This window comes from Caenorhabditis elegans, chromosome IV, assembly GCF_000002985.6.
Source record: "Caenorhabditis elegans chromosome IV".
Classification (NCBI taxonomy): domain Eukaryota; kingdom Metazoa; phylum Nematoda; class Chromadorea; order Rhabditida; family Rhabditidae; genus Caenorhabditis; species Caenorhabditis elegans.
Genome location: NC_003282.8, coordinates 16,775,489 through 16,794,112, shown reverse-complemented (window position 1 = coordinate 16,794,112; position 18,624 = coordinate 16,775,489). Strand labels below are relative to the sequence as shown.

Below are 18,624 nucleotides of genomic sequence, written 5' to 3'. Positions count from 1 at the left end.
GGTTTTTTTAAACGCGTATAATTCCAACCACTAAAATCATACACCTCTAAAGTTTTCTAAAGTTTTTTGTTCTTGTGAATTCAGATTTTGGTTACTACATTTTCACAAAGTTTTCATAGTATTGAAATACTTTAAACCTCATTATGTCATCAAAAAATAATTAGAAAACCAAAAAGAAGTCGATTGAAGAAAAGTCTTTGTACATTAAAATTTTTCATAAACTGACAGTGAGAAATTATTATAAAATTCCAATGAAATTGTGTATTTTCTGAATAAAAATTAATCAAAATACCAAACCACACAAACTACAATTTAGAAGTTTATTATTGAGAGAAAATAATATGTATATCTCGTTTAAAAACCAGTTGAAACAGTTTTTTAAAACAATTTTAGAGTTCAAAACAAAGTTTAATATAATTCCTCGAAAATTCAAATTTGAGAAAAAAAACCATATCCGTTTCGCGGGATATATCTTTATTTTTTCTGACGATTCCAATTTTTTTGTATTTTCCGTAGACAAATTAAACTTCTGATAACCTCTGTTCTCTGGTATATTTCAACTATTTTCCTCTGTCAAGTTAACTACTAATTTTAGTTTTTACTGTTTCACATAGTTTAGAAAATCTTTCAAAATTTTCATGAAAGTTGTTGAAGCTCGGCATCAAGTAGACTGATAGAAAAAAATTATTGTTTTGCAAAAAATTTTCTACTATTTCTTGTTGTTTACTTTAATGTTCAACTTTCGTTATAATTCATTCGCCCCCTCATGGATTTTCAACGGCGTTTAAAAACTGTTTTTGTAAAGCTTTTGAATATGGAAATGTTTTGTTTATACATTTTCTGTGAACTTTTATATTTCCAACTTTTTTCTGTTAAATACTCTTTTCATTTTTTTATGGCAATTTGAGAGCACAGCATTTTTAAATTAAGTTGTGACGACTGCAATGCTCAGAAATAATTATTCGGAAATTCTTTGAACTTCAAGATTTTTTGAAGACGTTGTTGTGCTTAAAAAGTTAAACATCAAAATTTCGAGATCTGTTTTTAAAATTCACTGTTTCAAAACTTTCTTTAATTTTTCCGAAATTACAGTTTAATAGTTTTGTACTTCTACAATCTACATACATATTTGGCTAGGTTAATTAGAATTCGAACATACTCTGCCTTCTGCACAAATTTCACATTTCCGCGTATACTCAGTTCAAATCTACACAAATTTGGTTTGGATTTGGTTATATTATGAACGATTTATCAGAGAATTGAATTGAGAAAACCTATACTATTTGTAAAAACGTACTACAGTAACCCAAAGTGCTTGAAAGTATTCGTTGAAAGTACCCGTTCTTTAAACCGGAATTTGAGAAGAAGAACAATTTTCCAATTATATTGACATTTTTATGAAAATTTGAATTTTGATTTTTACTGTTTCACATAGTTTAAAAAGTCTTTCATATTTTTTAGGTTAGTTGGTGAAATCCACAACTACAATGCACACATGTTAAGTTTTGCTGGAAATTTTTACATAAATGGCGAAAACTTATGAATTAATAAATTATGATTATTATTCTGCTACAATACCCAGTTTTATGAGTTAAATTTGACATTGAGCTTTTTTAATTGTTCGTACATTTTCACAAAGTTGAGATAATCTTGAGGTCATTTAAAAATCATTGCAGAGTTCAAGTGAAAAAATAATAAATAGGCTACATCACAAAAACTAAAATACAAAAACTTCTAAGTACACTAATAAAAAACAATTCAATTTGTATTTTGCAAAAATTTACAAATTTACAATTTTCTACTGTTTCTTATTGTTTACTTTAATGTTCAACTTTAATAAGAATTCATTAATCTCTTGTTTTCCATTTCTCTTACAATAAAACAACTCCAAATCAAGAAACTAATAACTTTTTAAGAAACATTTTTCTCAAAATCAAAATAAAAAATCAGAATCTTTGGAAGTTTTCCGGAATTCAAATATGTTTCTGTGAAACTTTTGAATTTGGAAATGTTTAGGAATCAGTTTGGGGAGGCAAACCAGAACTTTTCGGAAAGTTATTGGAATCAAAATCAAAACCATGTTTAGTGAGTTGTAAGCAATTCTGAATCCTTGCGGGTTTTCGTTGCAAGACCTATTATATGACGCTAGGTTTAACCTTTTTTCATGATAGTTGAAACTTGAGCAGCCAACACAAACAAAAACAAAATCCGCGATTTTAAAATTTTTTTGCTGTTTTGCAAAATTAATGAAAGTTATCGAATTTTTTATAATTATTTATGAAATGATTTATTTATTTTTCTCCCTATTTATAATTTATTTGAATAATATTTGAATATCGTCGAAAGAAAAATGGCAAAAAATTTTGTTTTTTATTCAGTTTCCACCGCGGTATAGAAACAAATCTCGGTCTCTTTTACGAAAAAAAAACCTGCCTAACGCCGGAAACAGATTTTTCAGATTTTTCCAAGTATAATACAAGCAATAAATTAATACAAATACTTCAATGATATTTTCTATTTTCTGACTAAAACAGTAATAAAAAGGCCAAACTACAACAACTAAAGAAACAATTTTATTATTGAAGGCAAATAAAATTTCTTATAAACTATTGAAATATTTTTTAAATTTTTTTAAAAACGAGGCGAAACAGTGAAAAAAGGTATTTTTTAATTTTTTCAGTGATTTTGCCACATTTGCGAACCACTGTAACAAACAATAATAATAATCTACATTCTCAAAAATTCCAATTTTTTTTTGTTTTTTTTTCAGAAAGTATCTCTTGCTCAGTGAGCAAGCGTCCATCTCATTTGCAGAGTTTGGTAAGTTAAAATCAGAAATTACAGTAACCAATATATTGCTTACTCAAATTCAAGCCGAACGAAAAAAATTTTTCGTTTTACAATTGAAAAGGAGTTGAAAAAGGTTAAATTTTTTTAAACTATTTTTTTCATATAATATTTGGTGCTTATTAAGCCTAACAAACAGATTTTCCATGACTAGGTGCCCGAAAATTGGGTCTCGATTAGAAAAAATCTAGGTGAAATGATAAATTCAATTTTGAACAATTTTATACGACTTTTCAACGAAATATAACTTTTTTGAACGTGGAGTTGTTGAAGTTCACTGACTGGCCTGCACAACAATAAACATTTTTGTTTGAAAACAGTACAATGTTTAAAAATATATTTAGTTTTAATCTTAAGATGCTGAAACAGCATTCAAATTTTGGAATTTTTAAAATTACAAAATTTTTTACTTCTTTGCAGTACTTCCACCATTTTATAGAGGTAAAATCTTAATTTTTTGAAAAAAATGTAACAGAATTAAAAGGTTCAAAAATCGAACTATATGAGGAATATGACAGAATTTAAAAGACGAATCAGAGGAAGAAATACTAACAATTTGCAAAATTCTGATTGAAAAAATAAACAATGAGAAACAGTATTTTTTTTGTGAATTTTCAGAAGTTAATACCGAAGCCAAAAAAAATTAATTCATAGATGTTTCCTTCAAAACGTAACTGTACTTTAAGGTTCTACTATTTCTACTAGCTGTTATATGCCAACTCATTTGATCGGTGTATTGGTATCCTCAAAAAGCTTTCAACAAAAATCTGCTCTGAACTGCAAATTCCCCGAATTTAAATTATAACAAAATTTGGAAAACTTGAAAATAAAATTTATTTACTGTTTCTGGTTCTTAATTTTTAAACTATAATTATGTGCAAGTATTAACTCTTCTATTCGATTGGTTCCAAAATTACATTTTCTTACTATAAATCAATAAACCTTACTTGATTGCGATAGTTCAAATTTATAAAAATTGCGTTTTTGTTTTTTGTTGCTGTTTTAATAAGTTAAGATAAATTTCAAAAATTCTGTAAAACTAATATTTTCTTAACTCAAATCAGGAGAAAAAATTTTGAAATAGTAGCAATAGAAATTAAAATTAAATAATAAAATGGGAACTTTGAAACTACAATGCTTAATTCTCGTCGGTAATTAAAAATAGTTTAAGGCAACCAAATTAGTTTTAAAACCTACTATGGGTTTTTCAATTTTTCGCTAGAAACAAAACTTTTTTTTTGCATTTTTACAACTTTCATATATCAAATCACTATTAAACCTTTGTAATGTTGCCAAATTGGCAATGCCAATGTATTTGATATTGAATAAAAACAAAAATTGTATTGCAAAAATTACAGTAACCTAAATTTTATGAGCTTTAGAAAACTCTTTTCAAATTTTGTTTAAATGAAACAGTTAAATCTATGCAGCTAACAAATTTTGAAGCCGCTGAAAATTCCCAAAACGGCATGAAATTAAAAAATAACAAATTTTGATTTCCAGTTAGTGTTAATTGCCTTAATTAAAAACTCAATTTTTTGAAACTGTGATATAATTCTGAAATTTTCAACAAAAACAATTACAGTTGCACAATATCTTCAGGACCATGTTTGTTTCATTTTCTGGGCTCGGCTGAGCCAGGGGATTGGTGGCAGTGAGAAGGTAGTCGGACTGAAAATTCAGAAATTTGGAAAAATGATTTTTAGAGAAGAGGAAGCAAATGTACTATATTTCTGAATAATTTTGAAAACGGTGTGAAACGGTAAAATGTTTTGGAGGTTTTTAAGTGTATTCAAAGAATTTTAATTTTTGGATTTTCACTGTTTCATGTTGTTTTCAAAGTGTGATCAATAAACTGAAATTTCAATAATAATAATACTTTACTTAGCCTGTACTTGCTGGGTTACCACTGAAAACTACACTAACCAAAATATCGCAAAAAAATAAATATGGTATATCACAAGACGTAAAAAAAGTTCAAATTGAATGTTTTAATATTTGTTTTAATTTTAGAAGAAGTTAGCAGATGCACTGGATTTTTGAATAATCTTGAAAACGAAGAGAAATGGTAAAATATTTTGAAATTTTTCTGTTGAATTGTTATTAAATTTTCAAGCTCATTCGGATTTCAGAAGTCACAAAATTTTAAAATGTTTCCAGTTTGTATTTCTCGGAATTAATTTTTCAAGTAATATTAATTTACTTAGCCATTTGTTAGGTCCCAACTATATTATGAGTGATTACTTTTAATAATGATTATTGAAATCGACAATATGAAACAGATTCTCATTAAACAAATTATTTTTTTTGCTTAATCGAAGACAACTGGGTCTGAAATACTACGAAGGCACCAAACAAAATTCTAAATTAAATTACTTTATCTGATGTGAAAAACGAATAATTTTACAACTTCGATTCCGAAAGCTAAATAAGACAAGTGAAACAGGTAAAACGTGAAAAATAGGAAAATCAGTATAAAATGCTAGATTAATGGGGTAATTCAAGTAATGTAGCAAAATGTATTTAAATACATTTGTGACGTCACAAATGTATTAAAATACATGTTTTTATGTATTTTAATACAGTTGTGACGTAATTTTTCTACACTTTTTAATTTTCCGACACTACTTGAATAACCCCATAAGGCACCGAAACGTTTAGATACACATTCAATGGAAAAAATATCGTTTAGACATTGAAAATAGGGAAAATATCACAAAAATAGAAAAAAGAAAATTTAAATTTGAAATTAAATTTAGAAGCTAGATTCTGAAGAATCGGATCTCATCTTTTTTGCAGCTGGGCCTTCAGAACATCCACTTTGTTCAGATGATTGTCCTGAATTACTGGAGCAAGTGATTCTTCTGCTGATTTTTGGAAAACTTCTTTTTCTACGTGTGGAAGTAGGGAACTTGGTGCTGAAAATAAAGTTTTTAATTTTTTCTGTTTCAGATTTCTGATAAAAGTCAGAGAAATTTAGTGATCTACTTTAATAAAACTAACCAATTCTCTCTTTCTTCTTCCAAATCTTCAAGCCATGGATCTGACTCAATTTCCTCAATTGTTGCTCTTTCATTAACATTTTCCTTCAGAAGTTTCTTCAGGAATCTCACTACTGGAGTACTAAGGCCGTACCAGATACAGTTCTTAGATGTTTTATTATTCATCCATTGAGAATATAGAATGTCTGATCTGAAAATTCAAATTTAGAAATGTATATTTATTAACTGAAACTAACTCTTTTGGCTCATCCCAAGGAAGATTTCCAGTTAACAACGAGAAAACAAGAATTCCAGCTGACCAGATATCCACTGGAGGTCCACGATGCTTCTTTTTGGCAAAGAGTTCTGGAGCCATAAATGGTGTAGTTCCAATTCTTTCATGCAACAGAATCTCCTTGTCATCCACAATAAATCGGGTTGAAAGTCCGAAATCTGCGATTTTCAGGGCATCTGGAAATTAATTTTTTAATAATAATAATGATTAATAGTTTACTGTTTCAAGTTAAAAACACTTACCTGAACTATTAATCAATAGATTATCAGGTTTAATATCCCGATGAACAATTCCACATCCATGGATGTACTTGAGTCCAGACATCAACTGTTTCAAATATCCTTTGACCTGATTCACTGGCATTCCATTTTCAAAATCGATTTTTTCAAATAAATCTCCTCCTGTTACAAATTCTTGGAATAAGTAACAGAATTCGGTGTCCATACTCATTCCATACATTTTAACAATATTTTTATGTTTCATATTTTTTTGAATATAGTATTCCTGTTGAATTTGTTCCAGGAACTCTTTTGGTGCTCCAAAAATATTGATTTTCTTCATTGCTACTTTAATCCTTGGATTATTCAATTTTTCAGCAAGAAAAACTTGTCCAAATGCTCCTTTTCCAATAGATTTAATTGGTTTAAATTGATTGTGAGCCATTTTATCTGAAATTATTTTTATATCGTTAAGGTAACTAGAAGTAAAATAAAATTACGGTTATAGATAGAAAAAATCGTTGAAAAAAAGGAAAACCAAAAAAGAATGAGATAAATTAAAATGACAATGAGTATCGGAAGAATAATTGTCATTATTTTCTAGACGCGCAAAAGGTGCAAGGTACCTTGCACCTTTTATGGTGCATGAGTTGACAATCTACGTAGGTATATGGGAAACAGATACAATTTAGGCGAAGATAATAGGTTAAGGTAGTTTTTGAACACAAAGACATAGATTTGATGATTTTGAAAAAATTTTAAAAAAATTGTCTGTTTCACGTTGTTGATAAACTTGATTAGTTACTTTTTTTACTCACGGAAAATTAAAACGCAAAAAAAAATCCAGCAAACATTTATTTCAGAACAACATGAAACAGAGAGTTTTTTTTTCAAAATGTTTTTTTTTCTGTTTGGACTATCCAGGTTATTTTTGCGAGGGTTTCGAACACAGTTTTTTAAAATCAATATTACAACAACACACAACAAACAGTATTGAGGATTCGTTCCCCCTAATATCAGGACAGTATGAAACAGATAATTTTTTTTTTCAAAACATTGATTTTTTCCTTTTTCAGTTTTTCATTTGTTTAACGTTTCTAGAAACTGATTGAACCATTTAGAAAAAAAAAAAACAAAAAATACTTGAATACTTGAATTGACCGAATCAGTTTCTAAACAAATTCAGTACTTGTGTAATCCATCTGAAACTGTAATTTTTTTCCTTGGAGGATTTGAACAGTTAATACTGAAAAGTAACAATTGAAGCAGAGGATTATAGCGTCTGCTGGTTTATCGTCTAAATGAAGAAATTAGTTACGAAATAACAGATATGTTCAAAAACGGTTCAAAAATTAAAAAAAATTTTATCAAAAATTTGAACATTCAATTTTGGACGTTATCTCTTTTCCAAGTTATTACTTCATTCAACTTTTCAGTAGCACATGGGAAAGATTTAATGTTTTTTGGTATCATTTTAGGCACAATAATTGGGGTGTCTCAAAAGAAATTGAATACGTGACAGAGTCCATTGGGAAGAATAAAATGTGGGGAAAAAAACTCATGAATAATAATAAACACACTGAAACAAACCATACTTCGAAATCTCAAAAAAATTTGATTGTAAATATAGAAAATTCTTTGAAAACAAACCACTTAATTTCACTCATTTCGAATAATAATTAAACTACGAATCAATTAAAAATTTTCAGAATTCATAATGTATTTCTCGGTAAAATAGGAAGAAACATCATTATGAAATAGAAAGTTTAAAAAATTTTCAAAAAATGTTCTGTTTCAAAGTGTGGTTTTTATTCATTCTAACAATCAATTTTAATTCCATTGGTGTTTCTTTTCTAAATTGATTTTTGGACACTTTTAGCATGTTTATAATCCCAAAATTAAATATATCGACAATCGACATTCTGAAACGGGAAATTAATCAGTTCAGTTTCAATTCAGTTTAAAGATCAACTTTATTTTAAAAACAGCATGGTTATCAAAAATAAATAATTAACAAAAGTGATAGAATACTCTTATTTTTGTAACAAAAAATATATAAACTAGGCAAAACAGTTTAAACAATTTTATTTTTGGAAAATTCGTTTTCATTATTATTAGCTCATGATCTTTGCTCATGAAATTTTGCAATAAGCTTTCACTTTTTTTCTGGTTAATTTTGGGTGGTGCAATCTGAATTTCTAGTTTTTTTTTCTCACTGTTTCAGGTTTTTGACATCAACTGATCGATACACTGAATTTGCTAGATGATGTTCTGAACCATTTTTACTATTCCAAATTTCTTCTAGAAAACTAAAAATTTATTAGTCATTATCGCCTAAACCCAATTCTTTATATTTGTAACGAGAATTTTATAAACTAGATAAAACAGTTTGAAAAAAATTTAATTTTAGATAATTTATCATTTTTCAATAATTGTTGTGTATTCAAGAATGCTCATGAATCTTAGTTTTTGCGATAAGCTTCTATTTTTTCAGGTTAACATTGAGTTGTACAATTTGAATTTCAAGATTTTTTTCACTGTTTCAGGTGTTTGAGATAAACTGATCGATAAACTGAATTTGCTGTACCACATTTCTTCTAAAGAACTAAAAATTTATTAGTCATTAGCGCCTAAACCCGTACATAATATTTAGTGAGTTGAGTTGCCCATTCTACAGAAAACAGAAACAAAATTCAAAATTCAAAGAAATATTATTAATTCTGATCGGATCCGTTGAAAAAGTGATGGCATCTAGAAGAATCCAGGAATATTTCATCAACACCACATGCTCCACGATCTGTTCCATCATTTAGACATTCGAATGAGAGCTGCAAATTTGGTTTTTGTTTTTTCAGGAAATTAGGTTATAGGAAATTAATTGGAACACGGAGTTAGTGCATAATATAAAAATACTTGAAACATACTTTTTTTCTTTTTTTTTGTTGCAAAAACCAACAAATCGTCAAAATATGAAAGACCGAATCTATTTTTTATCAAATTAACAAAAACATCCCCTATTTGCTCTCTCTTGGGTCTCAACGCGAAAACTACAGTAACCCCTGATATTCGGTACGAGATCTAAAGTCGTAATGATGAATTCTAAATTTGTTAGGGAAATTCAATTAAGTATAAAAAAACCAAATTCAGATTTTTGGGGGCACTTGCGAATTAAGTTGGATCTATCGGTGGGAGTTAAGTGAATTATCTGAATCAGGAAAAATTGGAAATCAGCAAAATTTCAAAACTTCATCCGAAAATACCAAAAGAGTGTTAAACATGTTGAGTCAATCTGTAGGAGTAGAATTACTTATTGGAAACATGACAGGGAATTTCACATTTTGAGAAAAAAATCATTAAAATTACAACTTTTTCCAATTGTTTGTTCAATTTTCTTAGGTAAAATGTTTCCTTATAATATTTTAAACCCACAAAAAACTATAGTAGCTTCTGATTTTTTTCAAAGAGTCAGAATAGACAAGATGCGTATTGAGTAAGGTATATCTGTGGGAGTTAAGTGAATTATTTGAAACAGGAAAAAACAATTATTTTTGTCGTGAAAACTGACAAATATTCAACATTTCGTCCATCCTTCACATATTTCTTAAATGTTTATGATCTTGGGTCCCGCCGCGACATTAACCTACAATAATGGAAAATATTGGGTCCATTGTGTTCACTGGAGTTAAATCAATTATTTGAAACATGACAGGAAATTTTATATTTCGAAAAGTTGTAAAATGACGACATTTTCCAATTGTTCATTTGATTTTCTTGGGTAAAAAGCGCCCTCGCGAATTAAGTTGGATCTATCGGTGGGAGTTAAGTGAATTATTTGAAACAGGAAAAATTGAAAACCAGCAAAATTTCAAACCTTCGTCCGAAAATGCCAAAAATGTTAAACATGTTGAGTCAATCTGTCGGAGTAAAATTACTTATTTGAAACATGACAGGGAATTTTACATTTTGATTTAAAAAAAAACTCAATAAAATTACAACTTTTTCCGATTGTTTGTCCAATTTTCTTAGACAAAAAGTTTCTTTATGATAGTTTATTATAGCCACAAAAAACTATCGTACCTACCGATTTCTTTCAAAGAGGCTCAAAAAATGCTCAGAAACTGCTCAAAAATTCTCAACATTGCTCTAAAAATGTTTGAGAAGTGCTCGAAAGTTGCTCCGAAAACGCTCAAAAACGCCTTAAACACATTGTGTATTTTCGTGATAACGTTTTCCAATTTGTTGGCTGAAATAATATATTTAGAAATTTCCCGCCGCAAAAACTACAGTAACCTCCGATAATTTAAAAAATGCACAATCTAGGCTAATGCTAATACTCAAACTATCGGAAGTTTTCAGGTAAAAAATAATAATTAAACTTATTTTAAACGTTATGCCGATTAATTTGGATCTATTACATGAATATTACATGAGCTGTTACATGAATTTTTTGAAACAGGAAAAAAGTTTTCATAAAAATTAACTAAAATTCATAATTTTCAATTTGTTTTTCTACTTCATTATTAAATGAGTTTTTATTTGAATTTTGAGTTGACTATGCTCAGGTTCCGCAGCAAAAACTACAGTAACCTCAACCCATTTATGATAATAAGTTAGGACTATGATTTTACTCAAACTAACTGGGATTTCAATTTTAACAATGCGATGAACACTAAAAAGTTGTTTAAATCAAGAGTTTTTTGGCATTTTTGAAACAGGAAAAAAAAAATTTTGTAAAAATTAATAGTTCCGAGCAACTAACGGCTGAAAGCAGACTGTTTTCAATGTTCCACTACTTAAAAATGGTCCCGAAGAAAAAACTACTGTACAAATGGGTTTTGTGACAAAATAGCAGATTAACGTCTTAGTTCAACTCAGTTTTTCACTTGAAAATTGAATTTTCCATAACTTTTTCAAAAAATCAATAATTTCCCTAAAATTCCACAAACCATTTGAGTATTCGGTGGACATAAAACAGTCTTTTTCATCCAACTTCTATGTCCTCTGTATAATCCTTTTTCAGTTTCCAATGGACAATATCGATCACAACAGATTCTTAGACGAATTCCACGTGTTCCTTCGAAAAGTCGGAGACGGATTTTAGTGGAAACAGGTGAGAGAATCAGGGGAATTGAGAGAATTCCAGCTTGTTGAGGTTCCAGAAAAACTGCCGCAAAATGTTGGTTGTGGGAGGAAAAGTCGGCTGGAAATAATTTTTTGATTTTGAGAATTTGCTGGAAATTTGATGAAATTGAAATTCACTTGAACTTTTTTTCCCCAAAAATTTTACTGTTTCATAAAAATAACAATTTTTGACTTATTTTTATTTTTCCATTAAACCGACCCTGTTGTCATGAACATTGTAGACAAAACCCTGAAATCGAATTTTCAGGTCTTACCACACCCGTCAGAGAAATTCATTCGCTTCGAGACCCAACTTTTATTCAGATGAAAAAAAAAACGCAAATTGACTGTCTTCAGAGTTTAACGAAAAGCTCTCAAAAATGAAAAAAATTTCAAAAAATTGACCACAAAACTATGAAAACCCGCTTTTTCGTGTCAGGACCCAACTTTTTCTATTCAGTGAATCATTCAACTTACGTCCAATATCAATCTGCTTCTGTCTTGTGGCTCTACGCCCCGCCCAAATGCTCCACGCACGGAAGGTATACGGTAGTAGGTCGTCTGCAATATTCGATGGCTCCGCGAGCAAGTCATCTGTCAGTTGGGATGATCTTTTCTGGCGGGCAGCGATTTGGCGGGATTTTGAAAACTTGAACCGAGTCGTTTCGTCGTGAGATGATTCGAAGTTGCAGAGGTCGGCTGAAATTTTTTATTTAATGGAAGTAGAAGGAGTAGCTTGAAACTGAATTGAACATTTGAACACCTTATAGTTTTTCTGGAAATTTCTCAAAAATTGTTTGTTAAATAGTTTAGAATTTTCCCAAAATTAGTCTTTTAGAAAAAGTGCGTTAAAATTGTTTACTGTTTCTTGTTGATACCTAATATAACTGCAATTTTGAAAGTTATTGGTCCTGCTGTAGAATAAAATAACTTGAAATATCACATTTCCGCTAGAAACCTAATTTTTTTTCAATTTTTAAAAGTTCTAATACTAGCTCACCTATTTTTATCTCAATTAAAATAAATGTTCAACTGAAAATAAACGCATTATCAAATGAAATACCAAAAAAACTAGCTGCAAAGTGTTGAATATTGAAAAAAACCAGTTTAGCTAAAAAAAAATGTCTTAACAAAAAATTTAAATTTTCACAACTTTAATAAATAAGATATTGATTACATTTTGGCAATACATGTGGTTTTTGCTGAACATCAAAATAAACTGACTAGGTATAACCAAATTCATCAATTCTTCCATAAAACTAAAAACTTTAATATTTTAAAGTAATTTTTGCACTTTTACAGTTGTGATTAAAAAAAGATCGCTTTTTATTTCTGTTAAAACTATTGAGCTATCAAAAATCTACAGTAATCACAGGTTTTCGTGGCAAGACCCTACTCCTTGAAATATTTGTGTGTTTAATGAAAAATAAATGATATTTCGATTAAAAAACATCTACCGTAATAACAGTGGCTCGCAGGTTTTCGTGGCGAGACCAAACAATAGTTTGGAGTTCAAATTTTGTTACAGTTTCACAATTTTCATACATTGACTCACTGCTGAACATTTTTAATACAGTTTCAATCGCATTTCACTTTTTTAAATTTCAAATTTTTTTTCATAAAAAACCGTTTTCACACTGAAACTTTTCAACCAACTCACCCTTTTCAAAATCACATTGAACTTGCTGACAAATCTTTTCCTCTTCGGCTGGTGGCCTGGAAAACCAAACATTTAATCATTTTTAGTCTGGAAAGTTCAAAATACCAGTTTATTACCCAAATGTTAACTGTATTAATAATATATTTTCAGATTTTTTGCTTTAAAAAGTCACCTGATCTCGGTTAGACGGATTTTTTTTTCCCGATTTTTGAGTCTACTGTAAGAATTATTAATTTGGTTATTTTCTGATTGATTAAAAAAACAACTATCAGACTGAAAAAGTTAGTATTACTATTAATACTGTTTTGAAACTGTAGATAAATTTATAAATTTCAAAAACACTTACAGTTGCACGATATCCTGATGTAACATATCAATAAGCTCATGAACAGTTTCTGATTCATTTTCCGGGCTCGGCGGAGCCAGGGGCTTTGAGGCAGTCAGGTGGTGGGCTGCTAGCTGGGACGGGCGGTCTGAAACTTTCAAAAAGTTGAACAAGCGGCTACAAGCTCTACGAACTTGGGCTCATTGTAGGTGGTGCCAGTGGAGAAGGCCTTCTGTGACTCATTACTGGTTGCCGACCAAATTGATTAACCGCTAACATTGGCTGAAAGTACAAGTTTGGGTTACTGTAGATTTAAAGGTACAGCATACCTCTACAATCTCCGCTGTCTCTTGTAAATGTCCAGACTTTTTGTTAAAATCGATGAAACTATTCTTGATTTTCACATCCGCTGAGTCAATTAACTCGAATTGTTTCGGAATTTTACTTTTCTTTTGTAATTTCCGTTTCATCATAGACCATCCTTTTTTGGAATTTGCATTTAGGACCTGACGAACTGCTGTGGAAAGTTCGGAAATGTCGCTGGCTGCAGAGAATGGAGATGGGGTTGCCGAGCGGAAGTTTGCTGGAATATTTTTTTTTTTGATACGGAACTTATGGTTAACTGGCTTGATAAAAATTTGAATGTTTCAAAAATGAGACGAAACAGTGATTAAATTTCCAAATTTTCTAAATTTCTAAACACCGAAATTTCTCACTTCTCTGTAACAAATCCAGCGCGTGAATCTCCATTTTCTCCGCTATTTTCTTTTGCTCATTGAGCAAGTCAAAGAGCATCGCTCTGGACTCGGAAAGTGACAAGATAATCTCAATTTTAGCAATAAGTTTCCGTTTCTCTTCCAGGTCAACTTCAAGCTGAGCGATCTGCAATTTCAGATTTTCAAATTTTCAAATTTTCCGTTTCAGTCCGAGCTCACATCATTCTCCGGGTGCTCTATCAAATCCGACGCTTTTTGTATCACATTTGCCACGTCACCAAGGCCTAGGGAGTGCGACATTTTTTGGATTTGTGTGAGGCTCTGAAACAGAGAATTTATTTATTTTCAGGTTCAGTGTAGGCCAGGCTCACCAAAGTGTGGGCGTAGACTTGAGAGCATCGCTGAGAAGTTTTTGATCTACCGGCGTCATTGATTTCTGAGATTCTATTGATTTCAGCGTCTATCATTCGCACATCTCGGATTTGCTGGAAATTTTTTTTTTGAGTTGGGTCCCGCCGCGAAAACTACCTGCTCAAACTCTTTCTGGTACTCCCTTCTAGCCTTGTTCATGATTCCATGATCTCTGAAATACTCAAGTTTGAAACAGTTTTTTTTTTCAAATCCAAAAGATAGCAGCCGACACCTTCCAGGACAACCTACTTAACAGCTCCCCACGCCGGCAATTCCATATCTGAGCTATTGATTTCCATATTGGGCTCCACGAGCCCGTGAGGTCCGATTGGCGGTAAGGTTGTCCTCTGAGCATACGGATTGCCTAACGGTGCCATTTGCACAATTTCAGAGCTCAATGAGCTCGGGAACATTGGCGGCTTGTAGGCTCTCTCGTTGATTTCTTTAAGCTTGGTGGTCTTGAAAATTCCAATAGGCTCCGGGGTTCGACCTCTTGGATTTCGAGAAGTCGGCATGTGAACCGGATCTTCCAGAACTTGCAGACTTTGAGAAACCGGTACATCTGCGATTTTCTCCACAGAGCCAAAGGAGCCCAGAGAGCTTGAAGAGCCCGACTCCGGCTCTTCCCCGTCGCTGAAAAAGCTCTCAACTTGCTCTACCAGTGTAGGGAAGGGCTCATGGGATCCTGGCTTAGAGGGAGCAGCAGCTGGAGGCAAAGTCGGTCCAAGTGGCTCTGAAAATCCAGGTGGAGCTCTACCAATGCCGAATGCAGGGGCCGCTGGTCTGCCAAGAGACGAAGTGGAGTCTGATACAACGGATGTTGGTGGTAAGGGCTGACCAGTCCCAATAGGCCGTGTTTGAGGCCCAGGTGGGCTTCCAAGTGGCTCTACAGATCCAGAGCCAAAGTCTGCAGGAGCGTGGCCTGATTCAACATTACGATGACTTTTAAGCGGGCCTGGTGCAGTGTGAGCAACCATAGAGGATGCGGAGCCTGGAGGACTCCCGATCGATGGGACTTGAGGCAAAGCATGGGCTAATCCAAAATCTGATGGGCCGCGGCCTGAACCAAAAGAGGCACTACCATCATTTGACCCTGGAGGGCTTGCTAAGGAACTATCTGGAATGTTTGATGGGACCGAACCGAATTTAGTCGGAGCCATGTCGAATTCAGACGGGGCATGGCCAGAGCCGAATGAAACCGGCCCAGCATTCGATGAACTTCCGACTGATCCTGGTGAGGCTTGAAGTTGTGCAGACTGCGCGGATCTGAAGTCAGATGGAGCATGACCAGAACCAAAAGAGGAGAGACCAGCATGTGGGCTATCAACTGATCCTGTAGAGGCTTGAGTCAGGCCAGGCTGAACAGGACCGAAATCTGTTGAAGACTGGCCGGAGCTTAAAACGACTGGGCCACCATTAGATGTTGGTGTAGCTGGAGCCAGACTAGACTGTGCGACCCGGGGATCTGTTGTGGCGGGGCCGGAGCCAAAAGAGACTAGGCCGTTATTAGAGCCCGCCGGGCTTCCAAAAGAGCCTGATGGGACAGGGCCAAACTCTGAAGGGGCATTTCCAGAGCCAAACGAGAGTGGGCCGTCACTTAATCCTGGTTGACTGCTGGCTGATCCTGGTGCAGCTGGAGCCAGATCTGACGGGGAGGATCCGAAATCACTTGGGACATGGCCAGAGCCAAAAGAAACTGATCCCGTATTAGACCCTGGCGGGCTTCCAAAAGATCCAGGAAAAGCTTGAGCCAAACCAGACGGAGCTGGGCCGTTTCCGAATGACTCCGTGGAAAACTTAGAAAGCGCGGACTCAAACTCCTGAGATCCTGGGCCGCCAAGCTCCCTATCCTTGGGCCCTGAAGAACTTGGCACTATGCCAAACGCTTTGGGCCGAGGTCTCGTCGGCTTCAATTTTTCGAAATCAGGAGCTTTGTCAATTCCAAAGGACTGTGGGATCTCCTCCTTGCTAAATGTCTCCTCGACGTAGTCCTCGTTGTTCTCAATGCCACGTGGCGTTGTGGCAGTGATCTCTTCAACATCATCATCATCACCGTCTGCATCGTCTTCCGAAGCTTCGACTTCCTCCTCTTCATCCTCTTCTCTACCAGTCTCTTCCTCAGTGTCCTCCTCCACTTTCTCCTTAGCATCCTCAATCTCATTCTGAACCTCATCACTTCTGAATGGCGGCTCCGGCGTTGTGGGTCTCGCCACGACTATTGGTGCAGTCACTTCTTGTAAAGCCCCGGTGGGACTGTAAAATGGGATTTTCACTTGATCGGGGTACCGGAAGAGATTGGTGGCTGGTAGAGCATCCGGGTTGGATCCAGAGGACACGAAGGAAGAAGTGGGGAGGATGTGTTGTGGGACGGAGGTTGATGATGTCATAGGAGCGGGTGACGTCATCATTTCGGGAGGTGACGTCATAGGCACATGAGCTGATGTCACTGGAATGGGTGATGACGTAGTCGTCTCGAATGGATCAACCTCATTCGATTCCGATGGAATCTGAAGCTTCCGTCTCCAAGGTGACGCCACCTTCTGCCGCACCGGTTGAAACGGAACGCTTTGCCCGCCACCAAAAGTTGAGAGCAGCGACTTGCCAGGACCAGACAGGGGTACTTCAGGCTTGACTGTAGTTGATCCCTGCACAATGTTGGCGGGGCTCGGCGTAGTTTGATCTACCTTCACACTGGTCACAGTCGCGTCCATTTGCTCCGCCCTTTTAGTGGTCGTCGGACCAATTATCTCGAATAATGATGGTTGTGGTGCCTCCGTTGTCCCAAAAGCTTCTTGAATAGCGGCCTGAATCTCGTCAAGCTCGCTTGCCACGTGGCTTTTTGTGGTAGCAGGCGGTGACGTGGCAGAAATATCTACGAATGCTTCATCATCGAACTCGGTTTTTTGAAAATCTTCAGAAACGTCTTCAAATTGATCTGGTGACTCGAAAACGTCAATATCGATTTTTTGTTCATTTGATGACGTCACAGGAGTTGTCGATGACGTGGGGAGCTCGCTGAAAGTGTTTATGGTTAGTACTTAGTAATACAAATGCGCTCTATTGGCAACGACCCCCCCTCTCGCTTACCTGGCCACCTGGATGACCTGCGTCTTCTCCTCCATCATCCGATGCCATTTTTCTTTCAAATTCCGATAGGTGCGCTGTACTTCAATCAAGTCCTCCATGAACTTATCGGGCTTCTTTGACACGTCCCTACTTTTCGGCGTGAGACCTATAAAACGGTTATAAGTACACTTGACATTCGGGAGGCTGTGCTAAAAGATCATAATTTCACTTTTCCGGGGGGTTTTCTTTAGAGTATTCAGCAAAATCTCTTGTTTTGATTTAACGAAACATTCAAAATTAAAAAAAAATAATCTGCGTTCGGGGGGAATCGAACCCCCGTCGAATGCTTGGAAGGCATCCATGCTGACCATTACACCACGAACGCGGTGTAAATGAGTGGGAGAAAGGGAGTGCATAAATCTGCTTGGAAAAAACCAACCTTTCACAGAATTGCCTTCCAATAAAATCTTTTCAATGTCATTTCCAGTTTCCGCCGATGTTTTTGGAGATCCTCGTGTGGAATTTATTAAATCTAAAAATTTTAGAATACAATTTATGTCTTTAAATGTTTGAAAACTCGAAAACTCACAAAATGAAATGATTAGCGGGAATAAAAACGACTGCATCCTTGTTCAATTATTCATTAATTAGAATTTTAAATATTAATATTAATATAAATATTATTATTATAAAGGTCCTTTATATCTGAAATCTGAAATAAAATTTAAATTTCCCATTTTATGTGATTAAATTAAAGTTTTAAAAAATGAATGAAAATTTAAATATTCAAAAGTAAAATCAAGAGAGTAAAAAGTTCCAAACTAAAAGTGAAATTTCTCAGCCAAAAATTAAAGGATTACAAATGACCTCAAGAGGGTTGGAAAGGGAAACTGAATTTCTGCGGACACAAAAATATCTCGCGCTTCGCCCCCCGGGCGTAGGCGTGGCCAAAGTGAAAGTGGCAAAGGCAATTTTTTGAATGGA

The 18,624-nt window shown here is 33.8% G+C and overlaps 2 protein-coding genes and 67 non-coding genes across 72 annotated transcripts; 35 read left to right on the top strand and 34 right to left on the bottom strand.

Annotated features, from left to right (window-relative positions):
- The first annotated feature begins 142 nt into the window (after window positions 1-142).
- 21ur-1827 lies at window positions 143-163 on the top strand. Its single transcript, NR_067566.1, has one exon.
- A 142-nt stretch (window positions 164-305) lies between these two features.
- Window positions 306-326, bottom strand: 21ur-7356. Its single transcript, NR_067565.1, has one exon.
- Window positions 327-646: 320 nt separating this feature from the next.
- Window positions 647-667, top strand: 21ur-3272. Its single transcript, NR_067564.1, has one exon.
- On the top strand, window positions 650-670 carry 21ur-548. Its single transcript, NR_067563.1, has one exon.
- An 80-nt stretch (window positions 671-750) lies between these two features.
- 21ur-10728 lies at window positions 751-771 on the bottom strand. Its single transcript, NR_067562.1, has one exon.
- On the top strand, window positions 753-773 carry 21ur-15072. The gene has a single exon (NR_067561.1).
- Window positions 757-777, top strand: 21ur-2562. Its single transcript, NR_067560.1, has one exon.
- Window positions 778-880: 103 nt separating this feature from the next.
- 21ur-1499 lies at window positions 881-901 on the top strand. The gene has a single exon (NR_067559.1).
- Window positions 902-1,100: 199 nt separating this feature from the next.
- Window positions 1,101-1,121, top strand: 21ur-8110. Its single transcript, NR_067558.1, has one exon.
- On the top strand, window positions 1,102-1,122 carry 21ur-10001. Its single transcript, NR_067557.1, has one exon.
- Window positions 1,123-1,466: 344 nt separating this feature from the next.
- 21ur-3921 lies at window positions 1,467-1,487 on the top strand. The gene has a single exon (NR_067556.1).
- 21ur-799 lies at window positions 1,468-1,488 on the top strand. Its single transcript, NR_067555.1, has one exon.
- 21ur-2897 lies at window positions 1,471-1,491 on the top strand. Its single transcript, NR_067554.1, has one exon.
- A 180-nt stretch (window positions 1,492-1,671) lies between these two features.
- 21ur-2232 lies at window positions 1,672-1,692 on the top strand. Its single transcript, NR_067553.1, has one exon.
- Window positions 1,693-1,848: 156 nt separating this feature from the next.
- On the top strand, window positions 1,849-1,869 carry 21ur-3701. The gene has a single exon (NR_067552.1).
- A 406-nt stretch (window positions 1,870-2,275) lies between these two features.
- 21ur-8208 lies at window positions 2,276-2,296 on the top strand. The gene has a single exon (NR_067551.1).
- Window positions 2,297-2,584: 288 nt separating this feature from the next.
- On the bottom strand, window positions 2,585-2,605 carry 21ur-11016. The gene has a single exon (NR_067550.1).
- Window positions 2,586-2,606, bottom strand: 21ur-9570. The gene has a single exon (NR_067549.1).
- Window positions 2,607-2,857: 251 nt separating this feature from the next.
- 21ur-324 lies at window positions 2,858-2,878 on the bottom strand. Its single transcript, NR_067548.1, has one exon.
- Window positions 2,879-3,150: 272 nt separating this feature from the next.
- 21ur-9845 lies at window positions 3,151-3,171 on the bottom strand. Its single transcript, NR_067547.1, has one exon.
- Window positions 3,172-3,377: 206 nt separating this feature from the next.
- 21ur-179 lies at window positions 3,378-3,398 on the bottom strand. The gene has a single exon (NR_067546.1).
- 21ur-14535 lies at window positions 3,379-3,399 on the bottom strand. The gene has a single exon (NR_067545.1).
- A 185-nt stretch (window positions 3,400-3,584) lies between these two features.
- 21ur-2445 lies at window positions 3,585-3,605 on the top strand. Its single transcript, NR_067544.1, has one exon.
- Window positions 3,606-3,732: 127 nt separating this feature from the next.
- On the top strand, window positions 3,733-3,753 carry 21ur-4796. Its single transcript, NR_067543.1, has one exon.
- On the top strand, window positions 3,734-3,754 carry 21ur-12588. Its single transcript, NR_067542.1, has one exon.
- Window positions 3,755-3,890: 136 nt separating this feature from the next.
- 21ur-8029 lies at window positions 3,891-3,911 on the top strand. The gene has a single exon (NR_067541.1).
- A 417-nt stretch (window positions 3,912-4,328) lies between these two features.
- On the bottom strand, window positions 4,329-4,349 carry 21ur-12240. The gene has a single exon (NR_067540.1).
- A 193-nt stretch (window positions 4,350-4,542) lies between these two features.
- 21ur-725 lies at window positions 4,543-4,563 on the bottom strand. Its single transcript, NR_067539.1, has one exon.
- Window positions 4,564-4,714: 151 nt separating this feature from the next.
- 21ur-15467 lies at window positions 4,715-4,735 on the top strand. The gene has a single exon (NR_067538.1).
- Window positions 4,736-4,848: 113 nt separating this feature from the next.
- On the bottom strand, window positions 4,849-4,869 carry 21ur-2645. The gene has a single exon (NR_067537.1).
- A 10-nt stretch (window positions 4,870-4,879) lies between these two features.
- On the top strand, window positions 4,880-4,900 carry 21ur-10663. The gene has a single exon (NR_067536.1).
- A 162-nt stretch (window positions 4,901-5,062) lies between these two features.
- Window positions 5,063-5,083, bottom strand: 21ur-38. Its single transcript, NR_067535.1, has one exon.
- Window positions 5,084-5,206: 123 nt separating this feature from the next.
- On the bottom strand, window positions 5,207-6,789 carry Y43D4A.6 (non-specific serine/threonine protein kinase). The gene is made up of 4 exons (NM_070588.2): window positions 6,366-6,789; window positions 6,086-6,299; window positions 5,851-6,039; window positions 5,207-5,765 (listed from the first exon to the last, which is right to left on the bottom strand). Exons 1-4 carry the CDS (start codon window positions 6,784-6,786, stop codon window positions 5,603-5,605), a joined length of 987 nt encoding a protein of 328 aa, NP_502989.1. The 5' UTR covers window positions 6,787-6,789; the 3' UTR covers window positions 5,207-5,602.
- On the bottom strand, window positions 5,224-5,244 carry 21ur-3820. Its single transcript, NR_067534.1, has one exon.
- 21ur-14337 lies at window positions 5,225-5,245 on the bottom strand. Its single transcript, NR_067533.1, has one exon.
- 21ur-3845 lies at window positions 5,227-5,247 on the bottom strand. The gene has a single exon (NR_067532.1).
- On the top strand, window positions 5,841-5,861 carry 21ur-11271. Its single transcript, NR_067531.1, has one exon.
- On the top strand, window positions 6,387-6,407 carry 21ur-667. The gene has a single exon (NR_067530.1).
- 21ur-6516 lies at window positions 6,570-6,590 on the top strand. The gene has a single exon (NR_067529.1).
- Window positions 6,790-7,159: 370 nt separating the features above from the next.
- 21ur-5461 lies at window positions 7,160-7,180 on the top strand. Its single transcript, NR_067528.1, has one exon.
- A 127-nt stretch (window positions 7,181-7,307) lies between these two features.
- 21ur-12817 lies at window positions 7,308-7,328 on the bottom strand. The gene has a single exon (NR_067527.1).
- 21ur-6067 lies at window positions 7,311-7,331 on the bottom strand. Its single transcript, NR_067526.1, has one exon.
- Window positions 7,332-7,485: 154 nt separating this feature from the next.
- 21ur-578 lies at window positions 7,486-7,506 on the bottom strand. The gene has a single exon (NR_067525.1).
- A 356-nt stretch (window positions 7,507-7,862) lies between these two features.
- Window positions 7,863-7,883, bottom strand: 21ur-9395. Its single transcript, NR_067524.1, has one exon.
- 21ur-13887 lies at window positions 7,864-7,884 on the bottom strand. Its single transcript, NR_067523.1, has one exon.
- A 291-nt stretch (window positions 7,885-8,175) lies between these two features.
- On the top strand, window positions 8,176-8,196 carry 21ur-5276. Its single transcript, NR_067522.1, has one exon.
- Window positions 8,197-8,601: 405 nt separating this feature from the next.
- On the top strand, window positions 8,602-8,622 carry 21ur-6663. The gene has a single exon (NR_067521.1).
- Window positions 8,623-8,663: 41 nt separating this feature from the next.
- 21ur-119 lies at window positions 8,664-8,684 on the bottom strand. The gene has a single exon (NR_067520.1).
- On the bottom strand, window positions 8,665-8,685 carry 21ur-6670. The gene has a single exon (NR_067519.1).
- Window positions 8,686-8,923: 238 nt separating this feature from the next.
- On the top strand, window positions 8,924-8,944 carry 21ur-2175. Its single transcript, NR_067518.1, has one exon.
- Y43D4A.5 (Flocculation protein FLO11-like) lies at window positions 8,937-18,358 on the bottom strand (the record flags this gene model as incomplete). Of its 4 annotated transcripts, NM_001268970.3 has the most annotated exons (16): window positions 8,951-9,169; window positions 11,288-11,541; window positions 11,940-12,161; window positions 13,123-13,178; window positions 13,295-13,339; window positions 13,469-13,595; window positions 13,642-13,729; window positions 13,777-14,030; window positions 14,164-14,329; window positions 14,383-14,484; window positions 14,535-14,648; window positions 14,692-14,746; window positions 14,824-17,589; window positions 17,662-17,806; window positions 18,080-18,172; window positions 18,230-18,286. In NM_001268970.3, the coding sequence occupies 16 exons, from the start codon at window positions 18,264-18,266 to the stop codon at window positions 9,056-9,058; spliced, it is 4,638 nt and encodes a 1,545-aa protein (NP_001255899.2). The 4 variants fall into 4 exon arrangements, with proteins under 4 accessions (NP_001255902.2, NP_001255900.2, NP_001255899.2 ...); NM_001268971.4 differs by lacking the exon at window positions 13,295-13,339 and having other exon boundaries at window positions 8,941-9,169; window positions 18,230-18,266; NM_001268972.4 differs by lacking the exon at window positions 14,824-17,589 and having other exon boundaries at window positions 9,056-9,169; window positions 18,230-18,266.
- Window positions 8,969-8,989, top strand: 21ur-9207. The gene has a single exon (NR_067517.1).
- Window positions 9,489-9,509, bottom strand: 21ur-7148. The gene has a single exon (NR_067516.1).
- On the bottom strand, window positions 9,807-9,827 carry 21ur-6010. Its single transcript, NR_067515.1, has one exon.
- On the bottom strand, window positions 9,979-9,999 carry 21ur-3072. The gene has a single exon (NR_067514.1).
- 21ur-6359 lies at window positions 10,116-10,136 on the bottom strand. The gene has a single exon (NR_067513.1).
- 21ur-2261 lies at window positions 10,220-10,240 on the bottom strand. Its single transcript, NR_067512.1, has one exon.
- Window positions 10,732-10,752, bottom strand: 21ur-6443. The gene has a single exon (NR_067511.1).
- On the bottom strand, window positions 10,990-11,010 carry 21ur-2304. Its single transcript, NR_067510.1, has one exon.
- 21ur-532 lies at window positions 11,674-11,694 on the top strand. The gene has a single exon (NR_067509.1).
- 21ur-12845 lies at window positions 12,368-12,388 on the top strand. The gene has a single exon (NR_067508.1).
- On the top strand, window positions 12,369-12,389 carry 21ur-5819. Its single transcript, NR_067507.1, has one exon.
- Window positions 12,372-12,392, top strand: 21ur-13365. Its single transcript, NR_067506.1, has one exon.
- On the top strand, window positions 12,650-12,670 carry 21ur-1250. The gene has a single exon (NR_067505.1).
- On the top strand, window positions 12,799-12,819 carry 21ur-764. The gene has a single exon (NR_067504.1).
- 21ur-1971 lies at window positions 13,034-13,054 on the top strand. The gene has a single exon (NR_067503.1).
- Window positions 14,049-14,069, bottom strand: 21ur-1034. The gene has a single exon (NR_067502.1).
- 21ur-11729 lies at window positions 14,702-14,722 on the bottom strand. Its single transcript, NR_067501.1, has one exon.
- On the bottom strand, window positions 17,954-18,025 carry Y43D4A.t2. The gene has a single exon. It is a non-coding gene; the product is annotated as a tRNA-Gly (tRNA).
- Window positions 18,359-18,624: the final 266 nt, after the last annotated feature.

Coding starts and splice junctions, on each gene's coding strand:
- Y43D4A.6 (NM_070588.2), bottom strand. CDS start 6,786: ATGGCTCACAATCAATTTAAACCAATTAAATCTATTGGAAAAGGAGCA. Junction 6,040..6,085: donor CCTTGGGATGAGCCAAAAGA/GTTAGTTTCAGT, acceptor TTGAATTTTCAG/ATCAGACATTCTATATTCTC. Junction 5,766..5,850: donor GAAGAAGAAAGAGAGAATTG/GTTAGTTTTATT, acceptor CTTTATTTTCAG/CACCAAGTTCCCTACTTCCA.